Genomic DNA, 23,365 nt, shown 5'->3' with positions numbered 1-23,365 from the left:
GACATAGCTTGTAGCTTGCCAACTGTAGTTCCCAGTTGGCAAGCTACAAGCCAACTGGGAACTACAGTACCCAGTTGGTTCAAATCAAGGAACCTTGATTTGAACGTGAATGACAGTCATTTAGTTTTTAAACCATGAACGTTTGCAATTTAGAAATCTTTCCAAACAGTCACTTCTGTCTGTCTTGAAACCCAAAGAAAATTTTAAGCCTGGGAAAGATAAACAATGATTAAATTATTGAAAAGGGATTTGAATCGCTACCTGTCATGGAGGGGTATGAATTGATGCATGGCCATTTCAAAAATATATTGTGGCAATTGAAGTCAGTACTAAAATCCTGGAACTATGTTGCTGCAATGCTACAAAAAATGTTTTATAGAGGCTTTTCTCAGACATATTCCATATATTTGTAAACACAGATTACACAAAAAAACTGAAATTTTTTTTAAAAATACACTTTTTATTGTTTTTTGCTAGATATACACCATTCATGTACCCTACATTGTGAGGGATGACAAAGTGGATGTGTTTGACCAATTTTCAAAGTGACTAAGTAAGAGAAGATACTTCATTCATGTTTTTAGACAGATTTTTGTCTTCAAATACCTTAAAAATAAGCCAAAGCTACACATTGAGGGAAAATTAACACTTTGTTCTTGTGCTCACAAGCTTATCAAATAATGACTGAAGGTTGATGGACTCTTTTCTATTCTTAAAGGATGAGAAGATTTCAAATTACCTTGAACTCTAAAAATACGGGATCAGTAGCAGAGCAGGGGATGTAATCAATATTACAGTCTAGTCCAAGGCAATGCTCTACTAACAAAGCAGAGAGTAATGGAAAAATCAAAGCGCTCAATGTTTGGTCTCTGTAACATTACTCATCTGCTCTCCTGAATGGAGTCTTATCTCATCATCGCTACACACAGAGAAAGAGAGCGAGAAAGAGTGGTAGAGAGTAATTGCTGTAGCAACTGGTCACCTTCAGGTAAAAAACCTAGTCTATCTAAATTTACTTCAGGTGGGTGTTGCTTAAAAATCTGTAAGACTCATCATACCCAACCCAAAATTTCTCAGGTTTACCATAATTATCAAATTGAAAGTTGGTCTGTTTGTGTTGTGTGCTTGTGTTGGTCAGAGGATGACCTCAGAAGGATACAGCAGGCGACTGACCTCCATATGACAAGATCAGAGAAGGAGTATTGGATCAGTGACCAAATACTGTTCTTCATTTATTATTCACACTTATTTTTGTCTATAGCACAACTTATTTTAACTTTAGCATCAAACAAAACTAGAGTTTTTGCCATTTATCATGTCCTTATTCCTATTGACACTTCAGTAGTTCCTGTAATAAAAGAGGAGCATACTCAAACTGAACAAAGTAACACAATATAAAGTCAGTTACTCTGTGTGACCAACTGACTTCAGGAAAGATGAGAAGATCATCTTATTTTATCGAAGACTTTATTCTAAGGGCAATTGGAATGATCCCCAGACATTCCAATGAGTGTCTGGGGATCCCAAGGTGTCACCATGCAAAAAGAGATGTACCGTACATTCCTTCTGACGACTTGTAGACAACTCCTCCTGGAATTCATTACACCCAACCTCAATTTTCTGATGTACAAGTGGTGTATCCATAAAAACTTATTTTATAACTTCTTGGCCTTAGCACAGTCAGGGTTCATAAGTTTAAATTTGTCCACAAGCACTTGTTTTCGTCTACCATCACTATGTTTGCCAAAATCTCTCTATGTTTTTGCCATTTACCATGAGTGACCCTACCAGTAGATGAAGCCCAGGACAACACAGTCCCACACAAAAGGACTCAACAATCTCCATTCTCAATAACAATATATATGCATTTTTGCAGTCTACAGCAAAGGAGCCCCTCAGTTTGTCTTATTTCAATTTATATGTTAAATATTTCTAATGACCTGCATCATCATGTGTTAAAATTATGTGAAAGAAGATTTACACATACAGATATTAAAACACGCAACCTTATTTTTTTCTTAGAAAGGTGATTAATTGATATGGCCATATCTTATTTTTAGGATGGCATGGCTACATATTTAAGACTTTGCACCCTAATATGCTGCAACATAATACTTATCTCTAGCTCCATTATTGTTGTGTTTTCTATTTTGATTTCTATTTTACTTCAGTTCAGTTTCAGTTTTTTGTCAGTGATTTTAGTTTATTATGTTTACTTATGGGTACAGTTATTCTGTGTTTAATTATGTTCCTTAGGTATTCTTTTGTGTTATATTCATTTCTAGTATCCTGTGTACTCTCCTTTGCCCACTGTACCATTTCCTCTCTCTCTCCAGTCTGCTGGCTGCTCTCTCACACCTGTAACCCGTTAACTAATCATCCCAGGTCTTTTGTTCCTGCATCCTCACAGTATTTAAACCCTCTTCTTGCTCTCTGTTGTGTCCATACGTTCTCATACTGGCTTTCTGTTCCTGAATTCTTGTGTTTATGGCCTGCTCTGTCTCCCTGTGGATTTTGTAAGTTTTTGATTATGACCTTTTTCATTAAACGTTCACATCAATCCTTCCTCTCTACCACATTTGGGTCCACCTACAAACAACTTATCATGAAAGAAGTGACATTTAAGAAAAACATTCTAAGAGAAAAATCCCACCAAGATTTTTAAAAGCCTCCCAAGAGGAAAAGACAAAACAAAAAACAAAAAAAACAATTATTTCTTTTTTTACATGTACTTTACATAGAAAAGAAGCTTAAGGCTATAAAAAAGACACACATATGTTCATCAAAAAAGACTCTTTAATTGGTCTTTGTGGATAATTACAGGGTGTAGAAGCCTGGTAATATAGATACTATAATCGTTTTCACTTGCCTCATTTTTTTAATAAATAGTTTGAGTGGATGGTAAAAAGAGGAATGAAGAGGAAATATAAAAGAGTGGAAAAGGGGGAAAAGATCACTGGTTAACTGATGTTATTAATAAAGTAGTACCAAAAGCTTCCATAAACTTACAGCAGTTTTTAAACAGATTTTTTTTTATGTGCCAGAGGTGTGTTTAGAAAAAAAGGGTGATTATAAAGTCTTATATGTGGAATACATGAATATTACATTAACCAGCCTCAAATAACACATTCGACTATGCGATTATAGTACTTAGAATACATAATTTATTCAACGTGAGGCTTGTGTGCTGTTGAAGCCTCACACTTAGATACAGTGAGGATGAAATCCGTGGGTTAAGACACCTAGTGCTGGTCAATGCTGTTCTAATCCGGCAATCGTTTTGCAGATCATGTTGTTGCGGACTGCTTTCACAAAGTAGCTGCTTCCTGTGACTCATCATTATGACTTGGACTGATTATATTTGCTTCAGAAAACTGGTGTACTTTTGTGCCTTTTAAAAATCAGTACTGATGAAACTCATGTCATAAATAAACACTTCACATCTACATCACAGCTTTGATGTCTAGTGACTAGTGATGGCTGCCTATCCGATGCTTCTTTCCAGATGTAAACAGTTTGTCTACCAGACAATAATCAATGTTGAATTCCAACAATCCACACAATAAAAATTTAAACACACACACAGCAATAAATCTCAAGTTACAGTTTAACCATTTGTCAATAACATGGTCTCCTGTGAAAGATGAACACTTTTGTGGGAAAGCAGCCACTGAGTTAAATCAGTCAAACCCAGCTTTCCACAACTTTATCAAGGATAGATTGGTGAAAGTCTTTTTTCAAGAGTCTGACCTGAATTACTATTCTTTACCACACAATGACGCAATTAAAATCAACATAACTGTAAATCTAACAACAAAAAACTTCCCAAAGTTGTAACATTTATTATTCTCATCTTCTGTATCTCCAAAGTTTTCATCCAGTAAGGTTGTCAATCAGACTTCAGATTCTAGACTGGAAACTCGTCGCCAAGACCGAAGTACACAAGGACTCCCAACAGGCTGTCCTGTTCCTCCTTGCCCTATCTGGGCTTCTGAGCCAGGCTGGGGTCCCTGATAGGCCCCATAAGCTCCATACACATTGTCTTGATACAGCAGTGTCCGCTGTCCCCCACATCGTCCACCACCACAGGCCAACAGCTGGCACACTGGGCTGGAACTCTGGCTGTGATGCTGGAGGTCCAGTGGACTGTGATAGATAGGGAGACCGGGGTATGAGTTCAGATAGTGTGCATACTGTCGGCTGAGCAGGCTTGTGGCTCTGCGGACCATACCCCGCCCTAAACCATTTCCATTTCGAACTGCTTCTCCGTATGTTGGGAGGTGGGTGGATTGGGAGTAGCGCAGTCTCTGGCCCTTTCGTCCATTTGGCCTCCTCTGGTCCTCCCTTATATGGAGGTAGGCCTGGTTCCTTGGGAGGCACAGGTTATTTCGAACATGGGCAGGATTGTAAGGCTTGGCAGATGTTGTAGGAGTAACAATGCATGGAAACAGGTCCGGCAAGGTTGAAGGTGATTGGCTGGATAAAGAAGACTGTGATTCATCAAGATGATGAATTTGGTCATTGCCCCAAGTTGCTTTAAGAAAAGAGGGGCGGCGGTGCCTCCGCCGGCCCCTCAGCACAAGGTCCTCTGGGGGCCAAGAGCTATAATTCTCCACCCGGGGACACATCCCCTCTCCTGAGTAAACATTGTCAACACTTGGGGCAGAGATATGATTCTCTTGGAGGTGATTGGCTTTAAGTTCAGTCAGACTGATAGTACTTTTGTCACACTTACCCTGATCCCCATGTTTTCTCCTTTCCACTTCTCCATTCTCACACTGAAAACTCTTGGACCTCCTTTTTGGTTGTGAAAGGCCCAACTGAATATGTTGGTTTTGGGGTAAAGAGACTGGATGAGATGTGTAAATGTCAGGTAGCTGGAGTTCTGAGTAGGTAATGTAAGGGGAGTGAGAATGGGAGTCTACATAAACCCTCCCTGTAGTCTGGTAGTGGTGTGGGTGCTGATGAGGGAGCATCTCCCCTACAGGCAGGTGAGGAGTGCTCAAACTGGACACAGGAAGTGGTCTGTCATACAGACACGATGTTGAACGAGTTGGAAGTGTGTAGCGCAGTGGTGTTGGTCTACTTACACCCCTGTGTTGTTTCAAAGAGGTAATACCAGTTAGAGGTGGGGTGAGGGACCCCTGAGGAATGGAGCAGTGATTTTCAGCAACATAAGCAAATCCCCCCGGAACGGCCTCAGTGGTGACTTGAGGGACACGAACAGGCATACTACTACCATGACGAGTCAATTGCTCTATGGTCTTGGTAGCATTGTCCAGGGAGCTCTCAACATTCGCAGTGGAGACCAGATCCTTGGCAGTGCGAAGCATTTTTAGCATGTTTGCTTGAGCATAGTTGGAGGTCAGATCAGGTTTGGCCAAACCAGATGAACGTCCTGGATCTTCTACTCCTCTGAAGCAACTGTAAATACCCTGGTATGGTATGTAAGACAAGCATAGAACATTTTAGTTATGAAATAGAAGTAGAACAAAGTAAATAGGATATGTAAATTATTTCAAACCAACCAGCTAAGTAGTCCAAAATTCATAATTTCACAGGCAGAATTCTAAGCAACTGGTGCATCTGAAACAGTCACCCCCTAACAAAAAACCCAGGATTTTTCCAATGAATCATTTTGTTGCTGAGGCATGTTTAAGACAATAATTTACTGTGCATTCTCCCAGAACAGATAAATGCTGATCAAACCATTTGGATTGCCCCAGAAAATGCACAAAAGAAACAAGCCTTAAGTCAGCTTCAGAAAGCAAGTCATTTTGAATTGACAAAAAACAAAATCCCTTGACTTTTCTCTGGTTACAGCTGGCAGAGATATCCAAAAAGGGCCACATTTAATTTGGAGTTAGAGCTGCTCATTAGGAGCTAATGACAGCAATTTCTTTTGAAATCTGATCAAATCCCGGCACAGTGGTATAATTATATACTCAAGAAGACCATCCATTAGAGATTTCTCGTTATGCCTTCAATCAGTCGTCTTTGCCCTTATGGCCACATCCTTAAATAAACGTATAAAGAACTAATTTAGGCTAACTACAGCAATAGCTTCCAAATCTAAAAGCTAAATTAACAAGATTACAGAAGCTTTTCAATGTGTGGTGTTGGACTGAGTACTTCGGCTACTATTGAAGTTCTCCAGTTAACACCCTACTATTAGATGCACCCACTTACTATAATTAATCTGACTTTGAATAAAAAACACTGTAAATGTAATATAACTCTATAAATAAGAATTGTTAAAACAGTCTTTAAATATCTCTACAAAATGTTACGCAACTGATTCAATTAAAGTAGGACAGCTGGCCATCTAACTACTTAGTCGGTCTCTTGACCCACTTCTACACAAACAGAGTGAATAAGCTACTCTTGATTTTTGGGGGGTTTTCTTCTTTTTACAAAAGCCTTACCCTGCTTATGGCCAACAGGAAGTCAAGTTTATGAGACTTGTGGAGAGAGTGCCGCAACTTCCAATACAGCAGGTGTTCCCAGGCGAAGACCAGCAGACTGAGGCCCATAGCTACCAGAAGCATGTAGAAGACACCAGCCATGTTATCAATGTCCAACTTGCTGCTCATCACCTCGTTTTTCTCGTTCTGGCAGATACCAGAAAGCCAAACCGTCTCCAGGCGTTCTGTGTCTCCTGAAGGATTAGAAATGAGAGGGGGGGAAAAGAACAGTCAGAACTTTCAGAAAGTGATGATGATGAGAATATGCACATCCCAAATTCTGATGACTGAAAGTTACTAATGTCTATTATAAAACGTGTATTGAATGTGTGAAGCCAAAGGAGTGAAGACATCATTCCAACATAGTTTTTATTCAAAAATAATTTATCTAGCCCAGACACAACAGTATTAATCCAGAATTTGCATTCCTGTTTGTCTATAATGGGAATATTTCTTCTTCAGCATAGAAAATAAAGCAGTTTTGCTGGTGTAATACATTTATACAGAAGATGGGAAAGGCCTAGTACTGTTGATGTTAATATTGGTGGGAGGGAAGAGGGGTGAACCGGCCCTCCGATGGGTGTGTGTTAGAGTGTGTGTACTGCTGGCATGCTTGGACGCTTCTGGGTTTGTGATGTGGGGTTGGTAGGGTGCCCTGTCTTTGGTGCGCTGAACCGCCCTTCCTCTACTGCTTCTTCCTGCTGCTCTTCCCCATGCCCTGGGGGCCAGAGCATGTGTTCGATATTTGTGTGCAGGTTGGGGGTGACTCTGTGGTGCAATGCATGTTGTGTCTTGGGCAAATAAATGATAGTAAAACAAAACGTTGAAAATCTACTGTCCATTTCTTTTCTACTTCTAAATTATGGAGTACTTTGTGTTGTTCTATCACACTAAGTCCCAATAATACACATTCTGGTTCTTTGAGGGAAATTAGAAATTTTACTATCTTGAGAGAACAAAATTTTCTACTAAAGATCATGCAATAAATAAGAAACAAAGATAAATATCGTACAAAGATTTCTGTAAGTAACTGTTTTCATTTGTAACATCACATTTGCAAAAACATCAGGCATAGTGTACATTCAATGATCAGTCACTGATCACAGTGGACAGGGTGGAAGTTTTTTTTGTTTTTTTGTGCATGTGTCCTCAATCTGTTGTGTTGTACTACAGATAATCCTAAACTGTAACAAACACGATCACATTTCTCAGGCACAGCTCACAAAAAGTGCTAATATATGAAAATGACATGAAGGTAGTAAGACTAAAATAGGGCATAAACAACAGTCACAAATTATATTTAGTATATTTAGATATTATTTGTTTGAAAGGTAAATATAATGCTTTTTTAGAAAAATAGATGGTGTTGCACTAGAATTGCAAAATGTCAATTCAAACCCCTCTAAAACTGAAACTGAGATCAATTAAAACCTTTCAGAGATCTTGAAGCTCCTTTGAATTGGATGAAAAAGTAAAGTTAGCTTTGGTGTTATCCCTCTCTTTGTAGGAGGTGTGTTGGCGGAAGAAAGAGGTTAATTTAGCAGAGGATTATCTGGAACATTTCTTGATCCCATTGAACGGAGGACCCGCAACTGCCCTTATCTTTCACACGTCACAGAGCACAGGAGCAAGGGGCAAAGGAAATAACCTAAAAAGAAGCCACGGGATTTCCCTTCTTTACTGCACCGCTATATCTTTACATAACAATTTCTTCCCCGGTACTTCAAAGTATTTCATTACTGTGGATGTTTGTTTTAAATCAATGGTTGGAGATTGCCAAAAGCAATTTTTATGCACATTTTCTTGCAAAACTACGTTTTTTTTCCATAGTTTCTTTGAGAGAAAAGCACCTAAAGCCCCTTCTTCATCGTCAAGTCTCGCTCTAGTCAGTTTTAATATGTGGTTCAGATCTAGTCAGGTTGTGAGCATCTCTATTACATTTCTTTTCCTATTAAAACATAATGGGTGAAACATTTTATGTTACAAAAATGTGAAAAAGTTTAAGCGGTATAAGTATTTTAACAAGGCAATCAATAACCAAGTAAGATGTTGATATCAAAGCAAACAACAACAAGATGACAAACATTGTGGTAGTTTAAATCCAGTTTTTATTATTGTTAAAACATGGAATTGCTTGTTTAATCTTGCTATCTTGCTATCATTAAAATCACATAGGAAACTAACTTAGGAATTGTTTTGATGAGGTTTCTCCAAAAGCCTTTGCTACCTTGCTAGCTGTTATTTTTTCTAACCCAACTAAGACTTAGTCGTAAGACATCATCAGTTTTCTGTAGCAAGTGTTGGTGGTTTTGGTGGTGGAAATAGATCAGATGCTAAGCAAGCAGTAGCACCAGTTTAGCATTGGGACAGGTTTAGTGAAAAGACCCCCAATGTGGCAGTGGTTGTGTAGGCTTAGATTTGGCTCTCAGTGGAGAAAGGAAATTAACTTTAAACCAGCAGCTATCTTAGCTGGTGTGCTGGTGTGTTTCTGCAGATTTTGTGAATGTTTAAGAAGGAGACAGTCCTACTGTGGGCATTTCCTGCTGTTTTAAAATATTGACTCTTCTAGTTGAGGTCAAATTGCAGCTGATCCAGCAGTCATTAATCTAGACTGATGCCAGAAACGCATAAATCCTTAACCAGGAACTAGAGTTGTGCATCCTAAACTCACGAACGAATAGAAATCAACACATTTCACAAGAAGTATCAGTAGGTTTTATTAACCATAGCAGAAGTTTAAAAGAAATATCTGAACTGACAGAGCATTTTTAAGTAGTCTTGCGTACCAGACTTTAGCTAATTTGCGTCAAATATCAGAGAAACTATTCATATCAACAGTTTACCACAGGGTCAAGAGCTAGTAGACCAATTTTGCATGTAAAAAGATTTTGTACATACAGTATTTGAGGTTTTTGGGGTTGTAATTGGTTTCCCCAACGTTTTGCATTTCGACTAAATTTGTTTTCCTTAAATAGTGACATGATGTGTATGCTTTATTTGGAGTTGAGCATTTGAGTTTAGATTAAGGTGGTTTTATAAACTGGCAACTACCAAATTATTTATATATCAATCAACAATAACTTCACAGCCACTGACAATTATCATGATTCTTCTTCATGATTCTAATTATCATTACCTTGATTAATCAAGGCATCTGTTAGTGGTTGGGATATATGGGACAGTAAGTGAATATTTTGTTCTGAAAGTTGATGTATCAGAAGAAGGAAAATGTACAAGAGTGAGGATTTGAGTGAGCTTGACAAGAACCAAATGATGATGGCAAATAATTGAGTCAGCATATTTCCCAAACTCCAGATCAGAATGGGTATTCCCATCAAAAGTCAGCCATTGAACAAATAGCAGTAAACAACACAAACTACTGTATGTCAAATTGTTAAAGAACTTCATACTGGTTCTAATACAAAAGTATCCTAATGGATAGTGCATCACAGTTTGCATGAGGCTGCATAACTGCAACCCAGTCAGAAATCCTTTGCTGACCTCTCCCAACAGCTGAAAGCACCAACAATAGAAACATTAGCATCAGAACTGAACCTTGGGTCCCAACCTCCATGTGGATGTTACTTTGAAATGTACCACTTAGGTATGTAGTTTTGCTGACCATGTTCACCCTTTCATGAAGACAGTGTTTGCTGTTGGATGTGGTTTCTTTCAGCAGGATAATGCAACCTGCCAATATTCAAACATGGTTTCAGTGTGTTTGAGGTGTCAGTTTGGTAGACATACTGTATTTCCTAGAGTTTAGTACAATGAAGCATAGAAAAGTGCTGGACAAACAAGTTTTATTTATTGAGGCTCCACCTTACAGCTTACATTATTTAAAGTTTGTGATTTAGAATTGAATTGGTTACTTTACCTGACTTAAAATAGTAATCATTACTTTATTTTAAGGAAGACATTTTTGGCACATAAAAGAAGCACCACAGATGGTACCTCATATTAACTTGTCCTTTTGCCCCTGTACTACTTCATTATATATAAGCTTCTTCAAGGCTTGAGACTTTGAAATAGAAATATATCTGTCATGACATAGGGATTTTCCCCCCAGGGAATGACTGTACAATGAATAATATATAGATTAAATTGTCAAGAATTGTCTTGAAGTGGCAAGACTTTGTGCACCTTTCACCAAAGTCTATTTGGTTGATGGATAATTCTTTAGATCCAACTCATCAAGAGGCGGTGATTCTTGATAAGAAGGGCTAGTCAGTTGGACAAAGACTTTGAATTCAAGCACTGCACAATTTCTAATTATGTGCTTGGATTATTTGAGACCGTACGGTTATGGTCAAAATGGGAGAGCTGAGATTTTGTCTAGAATTGCAGGTGTAGTTTTATTGCAGGTGTAGTTTTATTTCTCGATAGATATAAAATATAAACCAGGTCATTGTAGTTTACTTAGAAATGAGCTTACCATCTCCAAGAAACTGTAGCAATGCCAAGTCAATTGGTCGTTTCCAGCGGGAGTCTTTTTCCAAAGCAATGCCATATCCTGTGGTGGCAAACACTTTCCCACTGCCAATGGTTACCAGTTTGCAACCCTCATCTTTACCCGCCATGTAGTTCAAGACAGCAGCATCATAGATGAAGGCATCTAGTTTCCTGCAGAAAAATAGATCAAAAATAGGTCTTATATGCAATGGATTTCAAAAGTGTACAATGCATTCGTAACATATTGAGGTTGTGTAGTGTAAAAAAACCCCAAAAAACCTAGTTGGTTACAAAACTGCAGCAAAGTTTGCTGACAACATGTTTGTAGGGGGAAAATTACAAAGAAAGTGGCCTGACTGCATATTTTTAATCACTCGGAAATAAATACTTTTTAAGTAGGGCTTCATTAAAATGTGCAACATCTTGACTTGGTGATCTTCAAATACTCTTCCTTGTTCTCCCAATGTACATATATATATATATACTATGTGTGTGAGCGTATAGAAAGGCTCAAAGAATCCAGAATCCAGAGAGCTTTTTTCAAAATGAGATAACATCAAGTGTTTGACAGTGCTTTTTATAGTCAGCAAATTAAATAACAATAGATATGACTGCATCTAAAAATACAGCCATCACACTGGCCTAAAATAAAAATAGGTTGTAAAATACAAAGTGCATCAAATCTCTGCTGTGTCACCAAAATTATGATCATTGCTGCCTTGTCATCTGATGCCTTTTCTGTCACAAGAATCAGTTAAATATAGCTTTCAGTCAGAAATTATGCTTATAGTGCGAACAAATCTTTACCCAGTTTTGAGGCTCTCTAGAGCTTCTTCCACCCCCTTCTGGTTATATTTCATCATGTGTGTGTGCATATCGGGATAGTTGCTGCGAATGTTCCTCTCTGTGCTCCCATTTGGAACTGTCCCGAAGCGAAAAGGAGGATAATGCTCCTGTGGTTTTTGAAACTGCAGAGACACAGCAGATGATGGGAGAGGTAGGAGAAGATTATTGAAAAGGAAAAGAATAGAAAAAACAGGATTCATACGTCTCTAACTGTTCCACATGTAATCAGTTTACAACCAGAAACTGCAAGGTATGTCTATGGTTTTGAAGTTGCTCGACCATCACAACGTAGCACATAACAGTAAAGAGGAAAACTGATGTATTGTTGTCATTAGGGATGCATGATATGTTGGCATCAGTATTGACCAATATTAGTCATTGTTTAACATAACGATATCTTCATTTATCAGGTGCATCCTGAGTTTTTCTCTCTCTATTTTTACACATTTTTGGAAAATATCCAGAGCAGAGCAAACTGACAGAGAAGGGGGATGATGGCAGAAGACAGCAAAGCACAGGAAAAAATATTGTAAGCCAAAATTATTTAATAAAAAAATGTATAAGATGAATCAGGAAAAAAGAGTTTGGGGAAAAAAAAAGAAAGACAAACGTAGACAGAGGAGGTGATGGTGAAAAAAAAGAAAATTAACATGGAAAAATTGGAGGCGAAGAAAGAGGATGAAATAAGAAGAAAAAAAAGAAGACTTGACCAAAAGGATGAGATGGATGGAGGGAGGGAAACAAAAAACTGTTTTTTCCTTTTATGAACAAAATTAATTTTGCATCAAAAACCAGTTGGATAAGCATCACATCATTATAAATGGACTGTTAAGCTCTCACTCATCTCAATTTGATTAAACCTGACAGCAGCCATTGTGGATTTGTTTGAATAGGCTTGATCCAGCTGAAGTTCATGTTTCATGACGTTCAGCATAGTGAAGCAGGAATATGTTCGTTGGAACTCAATGAGACCGTAAACAGAAAGAAGCTATTCATCTTAGTAACTGCACTGACCTTTTGAGCTGAGTAAAATGAATAGATCCAATCAACCAGGGAGTTTGTGAGTGAGCATGTGTGTTAAATATATATAATCACTCTTCAGATGGAACGCCAGTAGAGTCAACTAAAATACTACACAGAAGACCAACCAGAGGCTCACATTTTATGCTGACATTTAGAAAAAACTGCCTGTACAAATAGTACAAAAATATGTCTTTATTGTTGTATAAATTTTATAAAAATAAACAGAATTGTTTTGGGGAATTTAGATTACCCCATCTCATGACTACCCTGTGCTAACATATTACAGTAAAAGTAATCTTTCATAAATATTTTTATAATATGATGGTTGGTAATTGTAAAATATCCAAATGAAAAACTACCTTTGGGGTGTCTGGTTTCTCTAATTGTTTTATTTTTCCTTATATATTTATTTTTCTGGGGGATTGTGTTTGTTTTATTTGTGTGTCATTTAGTATGTTACTACAGTATTGTCTTAACATATTATGTATCATGTATAACTTATAGTCATTTTAGCAAACTTGGACATTTGAAAATGTTGTGATTCTACCTTATCAAATGTGGACTTAAACTAAACTTAAAATATTAGTAATAGCTAAACACTACATACAGCACATTATGTGTATTCTGTGTACTGCAGCTATACCACATTGCATTGTTCTTATTAAACTAAAATTCTAGTAATTAATTTTGTTTGTGTTGTCATATTGTGCCTGTGTTATTTAAACAAATCTAAATAAAGGGTTGTGAATTATTCAAACTATATAACCCGTAGTGGTGGGTACCCTATGTGATTTGTTGTTGCACAGTGGAGTTCAGGTTTAAATGTGGTATTCTCAGCACTATTCATATGAAGCTTTAAGTTATTTCCTTTTTTATGGAAGAAGTCTATCTTTAATAAAAAACATATATATTAATGCCTTCCAGGCATAAGTAGTTCATTTAAATTTATTATGTTTGTTGCTGAACAACATGTCAGCAGCACAGAGTTTGTAGGACTGATACACTGTTAATTCACTTAAAAACACACACATTTATTGATGATAAAAATGTATGTACATAGGAAAGAGAACTATCCATTATATGGTACTTTAAAGCAGTGAGATGTAATCTAAACCTAACTCTTTGCTGTGCGGTATCTTGGCTTTAAATAGCACCTATTCGTGTATGGTTTTATTTATTAGAGCTTTTAGAACCTTTTTCCAGGTTGAATGTTTGTGTGAAAACATTCAAGCCATGAAGAATGTGTCTGAGACTTGCTCTTCTATTTGGCTTACTATTTTTCAAAAATCATTTGACATTTTACAATCTTGTTCCAACAGTGTGAGATACACTGCAGACGGAGACCACATAGTGTGGAATATTGATGGACAGACCCAAAATACTGACAGAACAAGTTAAGACTCAGACAGCATCCATATTGACAGACGGCAGTAATTGATTAGTCATTCACACCACTGGGCTTCCCACTGAAAGGAAAAGGACAGAGGCTTTCACGACAAAATCCTTTTGCTGGATTTCATCTCAGAGGATTTCTGTGAGTCCGCTGGCTCGGTTGTGGTCATGGCCTATTAGGCAATGGATTTTAAACACCATGGAGAGGAAGCGATGCATCAGCATGAGCTATAGATAAAACCCAGGATGTTTACTCTATGTCTCAAAGCATTACAAACACAGTCCAGTTGCATTACTGCCAACTTTCTAATTGCTACTATTGACCTGCTGCATGTTCTGTCCCTTACCTTCTTGTCAGAAAGACCAGACACGGTGTCAATATATTGTTCCTGGATCATGAAAGCAGCCAGGTTGGCGGTGTAAGAAGCCAGGAAGATGACAGCGAAGAAGGCCCAGACCAGGACCATGATTTTACTAGTGGTTCCTTTGGGGTTTTCAATGGGGACGGAGTTGTTGAAGACGATTCCCCATAGCAGCCACACTGATTTCCCTATCGTGAACGTCGGCCCACCCGGAGCTGAGGAAGGAAATTGTGGAGAGTCAATGTTTGAATAATAAATCTGGAATGTCCATACAAAGGTTTCTCTTAAGTTCCTCATATGAAAACCATGAGTAATTTTTAAAATATAAATATAATAAACATTGTGAAAACAGACTCAAAAATACTTGACATAAATTCAAATAGTTCAGAAAAAAAGTCTGTATAAGGGTTTTTAATTCTGAGACTTATTAATTTCTCAATTGATCTGAAAGTGGATTTGTTTTAGTAAATTCAAATAACATTAAAGCCCTTGACAGTGCAAAACATTTAACTAAATATGTCAAGTTAAGTAGCAGCTAATTAATGGGGAAACAATGAAACACAAGCCACAAGTGTTGTAGTTGAGGTTTAAAGCTGCAGCAGTTTCCATTTGAAGATGATCAATGTTTGCTTTTGGATAAAATGAAAGAAAATTAACCCCATAAGTAAGATAAAATTAAATTATTGTCGGTAGGCTCCTTTTTATGCATTCTCAACAACATTTTTAATTGTTTCTCAACAATTAAAAATTTGATTTTGTGACACGAAACACCGCATGTATTTTAAAATATACATTCAAGAAAAGAACCTGAGCAAATCATACCTAAAAGACCTTAAAAAAAATTCACATTGTGTATATTCCACTGAATCCTTAAGTGCAACTGGCAATTTTTACAATGATTCATTGTAGAAGTGATAACATTATATTTTAGTTACTTTCCCTCATCATTGTTGTCCACTGCACTGTGTAAGTAATCCTGAACCTTTCTATGCCCTTGTTTAAAACCCCACACAAGAGAGGAATTTCACTGCCTCAGCCCATTTTCAGTGTTGCCACTGTTGTTCAAGCACAGCAACAGAGGTTACCACCTTCATCAATCACAGTTCAATTAGTGCAGCCAAGATTGCTAATTGAAACAAGGAAATGACCTTTCGGACCTGGATACGGGCATGGTCTGCCAGTGCTGCATTCTGGGATTGATTGGCTCTCTCACAAAAATCTTGTTTGGGAACTCTACCCTTTGCAGGACATGCAGACTGCACTTAGGCTTACTGTGTCATACGTGGTGTGATGGAAACTGAGAAGCTTTGAGGTATTTGATGGGTATTTTTAGAACAATGTATATAAGTAGCAAAATGTAAACCCATGAGAGAGGGATAATAGAAGACATTATTGGGATTTTATCATGAAAACTTGCTTTTCTATTATTCATCCATCTTGTAAAACTATTCACACTCTTTGAAACCTGCTAATATTTTTGATATTGAAGCCCTTAATTTCAATATATTTTGAGGGAATTTTTGTACGATGGACCAACCCAGAGTGGTCTATAACGCAGGAAGAACAGCAGCATGTGTTGCTTAGTCTGTAATGTACGGTAATTATGGAGTGCATTAACATGTCAATCATTATTAGGACCTATTATCGGTCCATTCTGGGTGTTCAGAAGACACACTACTGCATTTGTTTTTATGTTTTACACAAATGGAAATACAACTTCCTATGTTTTATTTGTAGGGGAAAAACACAAGACATACACAAAAAAGTGATTCTACAAAGTATTGAATATTCGACTGATCATACAAAAGTCGCAGGCTTCTGTCAAGGCCTTTATTTGTGGAAAAAAATGTTTTATTGCGATTCTATAACAACAAAAATGCAAAAAGGTTGCCTTTTATTCTCTTCGAAGGCACTGTACACGTGAAACTAAAATAATAAATAAATGCAACTCACCTTTGGCGCTTACCAGACTGCGGTTGTAGCCCACTGGGCTGAAATATTCAAACACAAACACAGTCACAGCCACGACGGTCAGGCACATCACAAACATCATGACCCAAACTGCTGGACTGTAGGGCTCTAAGAGAAAAGAAAATAAAGTAAAACCACACACTTTGATTTTCAAACAAGAACTAAATAAGAGATTGCTAAAATCCAAGCTACTCATGTTGCTTTTTGAAGCCAGTAGTGCAAAACAATGAACATTATGTAAAGGATCTAGGATACTTTATGTTGTACACAGTTGGAAAGGCTGTTTAGGTGATTGGCTGGTATGCAAGGGGATTTAGTTCTAGATTGCAGTTACAGGTGGGATAAAAGCTTAATGGGAAGTTTCCCGAAAGGCTTGTAGAGACAGAACAAGTGTAACTAAGCCATCCTTGAAAAAAAGACTTAGAAAGATGGTGTTAACAGGGGAGTATGCAAAACAAACGTTGAAGACCTATTTCTCACCAAGAAAGGCAGACGGCGATACCGTGCCATTGCTACGCGCTACCATGACACTTATTCCCGTCTCCACAAACGGTACAGAGAAGTCAATGATTTCAGAGCGCTCCTCGTTGATAGTAAGAGAGCCGATGGCCATGTCAGCACGCCTGTAGAAAACCTGATGAGGAAAAACAGCCAAAGAAAGCATAATAAAACCACTGGAGGAAGAGTGTGAGAGAAACTGACCAGCTGCATTTCCTGAACCTAAAACAAACACTATATTTTAATTTTATGACCAGTCTTTGCTTGGGGTGACAAAGAGTCATTTTGTTATCTCGTAGCAGGACGATTCTCAAATTTCATTCATGCAGCACAGTCAAATTTATAGATTCTTCATGTGACTAAGGATTAGAGTGCAATTATGTGTTAGCACCTGAAAAGTAGCTGTCTGAAGGGAAACATATTTGCCTCATTATTTGAGCATGAAGGAGGAGCTGAATGCTCCGTCTCGAGATCGCTCAAATCCAAGGTGGCTTTATAAATGTTGCACACAAACACAATTATACTGTAACACTTGCTGAATACCCTCGGGCACAGAAACACAAGCGTGAAGGCTTCGCTGCAGAACATCTGTTCAGAATGTTTTACATTTGGCTGGTGCTCAGTTTGATGTAGTTTGGCAGGTACACAGTCTCTAAACTGAAGAGAGATTTATTCGGTCTCAGTGAGTCATGTAGCATTATAGTCAGAACCTTTTTACTTTATGTGTCACGGCAACTGGGATGAACACAGACGAACAATGAAAGCTTTATATAATTGAAGCAAAAGTGATGACGTGTTTTTAAAATTAAATTAAGGTTAGAAATTTTGTAAATATTATCATCATTATTATCATATTATTCCCCATTGGAAAGTTGCTTAGATTTCTAAATTACAGATTTTTTTATATAAGTTTATTACATTTTCTTAATGGGACTTTCATTTATTATTATTATTTTTTTAAACAAAAATAATATCAGAAATGGAAAAGCTTGGTAACCTACTGTTTGAAGAAATACTTCATGAAAATTACACTCCTTTCATATTTAGTGTCATTCTTTGTGAAAATGTTAAAAATATATTGCATGAAGATGCTTTGGGGAGTAGTGCAAAAGCTTGTATTATTTAAATTACCTTTCTTCTGCTCTTTTTTTTTTTTTTTTAGCATTTTTAGTTAAAGTTATTTGGAGTCACAACGGAAGATATGAAAAGCCATTTGTGGTTCTAAAGCTGCAGGTTGCAGATACTGGATAACCGATGAACATTTTTGATCAATACATATCAAGGAACAATTTTAAGTCTTTGGAGGGACCTTTTAAAACACCGTTCACTAACCCGTTAGTGTAAAACTGCGTCAGCATTCAGACTTACCTCTCCAATCATCCCATTCCAAATCCCATGCACCAGTTTGCCGTGCTTTCCGTTGGTGACCAGGTAGAGATCGAAGGAGAACTTGATTGTTTTGGATAGCTTCTTGAGGATATCTATGCAGAAACCTTTGCAGCACAGTTTGGTGTAGGACTCGGATTGGACACTGCTTTTAGAAAAACAGTAAAATAAAGAAAAAATGCTGTCAGACATATTTTTACATTTTCTAATCTGATAATCAAAGACTCTCTCTGTTGCTATATTTGGCTTAAGGCATCAAAGCTGTTGTACTCGTTTCGCAGAGTGAGTGCTAAATACTTCCAGACTCTCATGCTGACAGCACCCATTGTCAGCTGCAGCAAAGTGAAGGACAGGAGCGCTAAGGTTCATTAGCTAAAATCAATGGCGGTTAAAAGGAGTATTTCAAAGACTTGGAAGGGATGCCAAAAAAGCTGCACAAATCCACTTTCACACAGTCCCACGGAGGCCTTGGTGAAGGGTTGCGTGACTCCGATGGCCTCCAATCAACATCTATTATGGTCTGTTGTTTTTCCAGCTTTTTCTGTGTAACCTTGCTACTTACTGAGGTGAAAAATAAGACGAGAAAGTCCTCGTAAATATAGGCAAAATGTAATCAAACACATAGAGAAAATGTTTATTTCTAAATTAGATGGGAATTTAGGTCAACAGAAGAAACAGCAGCTACAATTCCTGCCAAAAATCTATTAGGGGCTGTGTGTTTGTGTCCTTATTAACTGAAGGATCCATTCAACATGTCAGCAAGTAAACATAAGCGTTGAAAAATGATAAAGACAACCTGTCGGTGGAATAAATGAGCCATGCATAAACAAAAAAAAAAGTCAAGTGAGCAATTAAGATTATTGTTGATTGTTTTCCAGAATGTTTATTGTGGACAACATAGCTTCACAAGGATTTGCTTCCTTCATGAGACTAACTCAGAAAATTAGAGCGTTAATTAACTGTTGTAGGAGCCGGCCACCTGTCATCATTAACCACACTCTGATTGCCATTCTCCTCACAAACAGTCTGAAACTGGGCCGCTAACGCATAAACACATGTTCACATGCAGCTCACTTCCATCTGGGAATTTGTAACAGTTATGTGTTTATGTTGCAGTGTGTGGTCGCCGGAATAATACAAAAAAAAAAAATGCATAGAAACTGGCACAGTGCGGAGGAGTGCATGAGGCAGCTGGACCAAGAAATAGGAATGGAAAGGGTAAACAGCTGACAAGTCACACATGATGAACACCCGGACAAGTACTGGGTGTTACTTGTCTGACAGGGCAGCGGCTCCGTTTGGTGGGAAAGGAGGGCAAGAGGAAAAGAGGACAAGAGGAGAAGATGAAGCAAGAGATGAGTTTATTACTTCTGGGGAGAAACTGAAAAGTAAAACAGGGTGAAGTTAGTCCAGTCCCTGAGCCACAGATCATCACAGCAACTATTTTCCTCACATAATCAAGAACCTAATGTTTCTAATTTAACTGATAACTGCTTTCATTACAAAAAAGAAAGTGAAATTGCTTTTTATTGTGAATTTAATGTGTGGACTTCACTGCAAAAACACAAAATCTTGCCAAGTATTTATGTCTTAGTTACTGGTGCAAATATCTTGGTGCACTCGAAATAAGACAAAACTGATTTACAAGCAACTTTTCTGCAAGATACAGGAACTTGTTTTAAGTCAATAATCTTTGAATATTGATAGAAAGTGCACTTACAACTAGACATTATTCCTACATTTGAGTGAAAAGTACATTGTGCACACAAATATCCTGATATGTCATGCGGCTTTGCATATTATATAAATAATCACATTGAGCCACTATAGCCAAAAATGCCAGGGCCATTTTCTGGTCCCAGTTTCTTTAGAAAGAAAACTTCTTAAATCAGTTTGAATAAAGGCCAGAAATTAATGCAACATTATAAATAGACTAAATTAGATTGTATTTGATTAAACTTCCTTTCTGACTACTACTTATTCCGAGCTCAAAATCTCATTACGATAAAACTGTTCTTTTAAATCAAAAGTTTTTAATTGTGATCTACATGACAACTAAATCATTTTTATAGGACAAGAAAACTAAAAAGAGCCCATGTTTGTCCTGGATGCTGGCTGACTCAAGATGAAAATGTCACATGTAGGAACATCCATCTTCAACAAGCAGAATCATAGCTGTGATACTGAATGATGAAACTGGATGTAAACACGAGAGCCACCTATTTTCACACTTTTATCAGATTGTTATGTTGAGAAAACAAAGTTTTTTTTCTCTCAAGAAAACTAGCTGTGTGGCTTTCAGAGAAAATCACATCTAAATTAATCATAGCAGGAACAGCTGTACACAGTTTTTGTCTTTTTTTTAAAAGAATCTTTAGGTGTTATATTTGCATGAGGTTCAAAAAATTTAATATCTATTATGTATACTTCAGAAAGCAAAGATTTGATTTTCTAATGTTCTTTTTAAAGCCTGAAATATATCAACAAAAATGGAATACCACGCAGAAGTGGGGAAGATTACCAGTACTTTTTAAAAATATGTTATAGTATACAAGCTATGCAGCACTAGAAGTTGTGATGCATAAATAAGTAGAATATGCTTCAAATATGATCTGTTTTTCCAACATGTCTGAAAGAATCAATGATAAAAACATTTTTTATAACTGTTACAGTTATAGCTGTTGAAAAACACTAACTGGAATAATAGCAAAAACAAAATGTTCTTTAATATTAATTTATAATCTTTGTCCCACGTCTTGCCAAACGGCTGCTGGAGTCTTTTCCACTCAAATGACTGCTGGAGATGGGCAACACCCCTCTAATCGATGCAGCGTCTTTTACTAAGCTAACCTGAAATAAATGCCCTCAGAAGTCACCAGATAAGTGAAGAAAGTCCATCCATGTGTCATTTATTCTCAGTATAAATCTAACTCTTCTCTTAAGGTGTGTTAGAGAACATTAGAGAACAAACAAGATCATGAAGACCAATAAATGCAGGTGGGGTTTACAGTAATGGAGATGCTAGGTTTGAAAAGCAGGCTTAGGTCATAAAACTACAGTGGTCACCAGTTGCAATGGTAGAGCAATCAGTAAAATGAGCTGAGAACACATGAATGATGCAACTAAGAAGAAAACTGCAAGCAAAAATGTTGCAATCACAGAAAAGTCATAGTCATAAAATAGGATAATGATCTAAAGCACAATAGTAAATCCATGACAAAATGGCTTAAACAAAAAAGAATGAAATCGAGTTGTTGGGATGGACCAATAGAAGTGCACACCTCAACTTGATTGAAATGGTGTAGTGAAAGAGAGATACAAATAAATAGATGTCTGGAAACCATAAGGTTTGAATTAATGTTTTTCTTTTCACTGTACATAAAGTCTTCCTAAAATAAAATTGTAAAAACATCCATTGCAGGAACTAATTGTAGCTGGTGGAAAAAAAACTTCATAGCCTCAGCTGTCTATAAGAGACTCCACTTTTCACAAGGTCAAACACTGATGCTTAGTAATAAATCTTTACCCGAATGCATCAAATCTTTCTCTAATCATTTTGTACTTATATTTTATAGGACACAACTACCAGTGACAGATCAGCGGTGTGCCATTTCAACTACTGTAAAATCAGACTTCCAGCGAAAGCACCTGAAGGCATCTGGCCTGGATCTCAAATTGGTTTCTTATCTGATGAATCTGCTACATGTATTAAACTAACTTCGAAAATCTTTGGATAAAATGTCTTGTACTGGAGAATGAGGCGTTAAAGATGATGAATGAACTCAACTTCAAAACAGTCGCGATAGAAAATGAGCACTTCATATTTTTTCTTATCACTAGATTTTGTCATCCTCAAGATTAGTCATTCCTAAACATGAAAAAAGCCTCATAAGTCACAATTCTGCATAGGATATTTACATAGGCTGCAAGTGGACACTTATTTACTCGCCAATTATGTGCTTGAAGCAGGTTAAAGGAAAAAGTGTCAGGATTTGAGTAAGTTTAGCAAGGTTTAAATTGTTAGAATTCAACAAGTGCGTCTCAGCACATCAATAAAGATGAAGGAATGGACATCGACCTGTGACCAACGCAATGTTAGAAAGGTGGTCATAATGATATGCCCACTTGGTGTGCCTCAATTTTACTTAGGTCAGAGTTGGGGGACAGCTGGATAAAACTCTGAGAAAGAAGAAAATTCTTAAATTAGTCAAAACTGGACAAAAATACCAAATCTGGTAATGAAAACAAAGCAACTTTCTGTCAAAGACCTAATTGAATTATGGGCAACTATTTCATAACCCACATTAAAATTAGCATCTGGTCAGTGCATAATTCGCCACACTATAATACATCAGATAGACAGAAGTTGGAATTTAGGGATGAATTTATGCTCTTAATCAGCACTGAGAGGTGGGCTCAGCCCCCTGGCAAAGGAAGCTATCATCTGTCCAAGGGAAGGGGGCTTAATGAGCAAGACAAAAAGTTTTAATCATGCTAAACATCTGCTGTACGGTGAAGCTTCTCAGAGTGCCACAGAAAGATTATGAGATTTATATAGCAGCAGTCCGCTCTCCTGCTTCCTGTTTGTTGGTATCAGTCCAAATGGGACAGAGCGAAATAGTGAAAGAGAACCAGAAAGAGGCTACGTTGTCCCATGCTTTGACAGATGTCCCAGTGTTGAACAGATAAATCTTCTTTACTGGCAGTCACTGTTTGGTTGCACCCAAGAACAGCCGGTACATATCTCTTTCTATAATGAATGTCCATGAAACGATTAAAAAAAATAATAAATTCAACACATGTGTTCCTCCTTTCCACTTTAGCATGATGCATTCCCACCACACAAAATACATATACAATCTGACAAAATATGCAAAAGTTCAACAGGTATGAACGCTTGTGCAGGACACTGATTCTGTTGTCGAGTCGGAAACTGTGAAGATCAAAATGAAGGCGTGTGCTAGAACATTC

General features: G+C 37.4%; 1 protein-coding gene across 2 annotated transcripts in view; it reads right to left on the bottom strand.

Annotated features, from left to right (window-relative positions):
- Positions 1-488: 488 nt before the first annotated feature.
- Positions 489-23,365, bottom strand: part of LOC102237581 (glutamate receptor ionotropic, NMDA 2C-like) — a 61,990-nt gene continuing 39,113 nt past the window's right edge. The window contains exons 9-16 of one of the 2 annotated variants that reach the window (XM_023341426.1): positions 18,377-18,542; positions 16,991-17,144; positions 16,493-16,618; positions 14,525-14,754; positions 11,724-11,884; positions 10,900-11,087; positions 6,426-6,658; positions 489-5,435 (exon numbers count right to left, since the gene is read on the bottom strand). In XM_023341426.1, the coding sequence (XP_023197194.1) occupies positions 3,894-5,435; positions 6,426-6,658; positions 10,900-11,087; positions 11,724-11,884; positions 14,525-14,754; positions 16,493-16,618; positions 16,991-17,144; positions 18,377-18,542 (2,800 nt within the window). In that variant the 3' untranslated portion in view covers positions 489-3,893. The remainder of the gene's footprint in view (positions 5,436-6,425; positions 6,659-10,899; positions 11,088-11,723; positions 11,885-14,524; positions 14,755-16,492; positions 16,619-16,990; positions 17,145-18,376; positions 18,543-23,365) is intronic. The other variant, XM_014471607.2, reaches the window with a different exon arrangement.

This window comes from Xiphophorus maculatus, chromosome 10 (assembly GCF_002775205.1).
Source record: "Xiphophorus maculatus strain JP 163 A chromosome 10, X_maculatus-5.0-male, whole genome shotgun sequence".
Lineage (NCBI taxonomy): Eukaryota > Metazoa > Chordata > Actinopteri > Cyprinodontiformes > Poeciliidae > Xiphophorus > Xiphophorus maculatus.
Note: the sequence above shows the minus strand (reverse complement) of the source record. Positions and strands in the feature narration are given on the sequence as shown.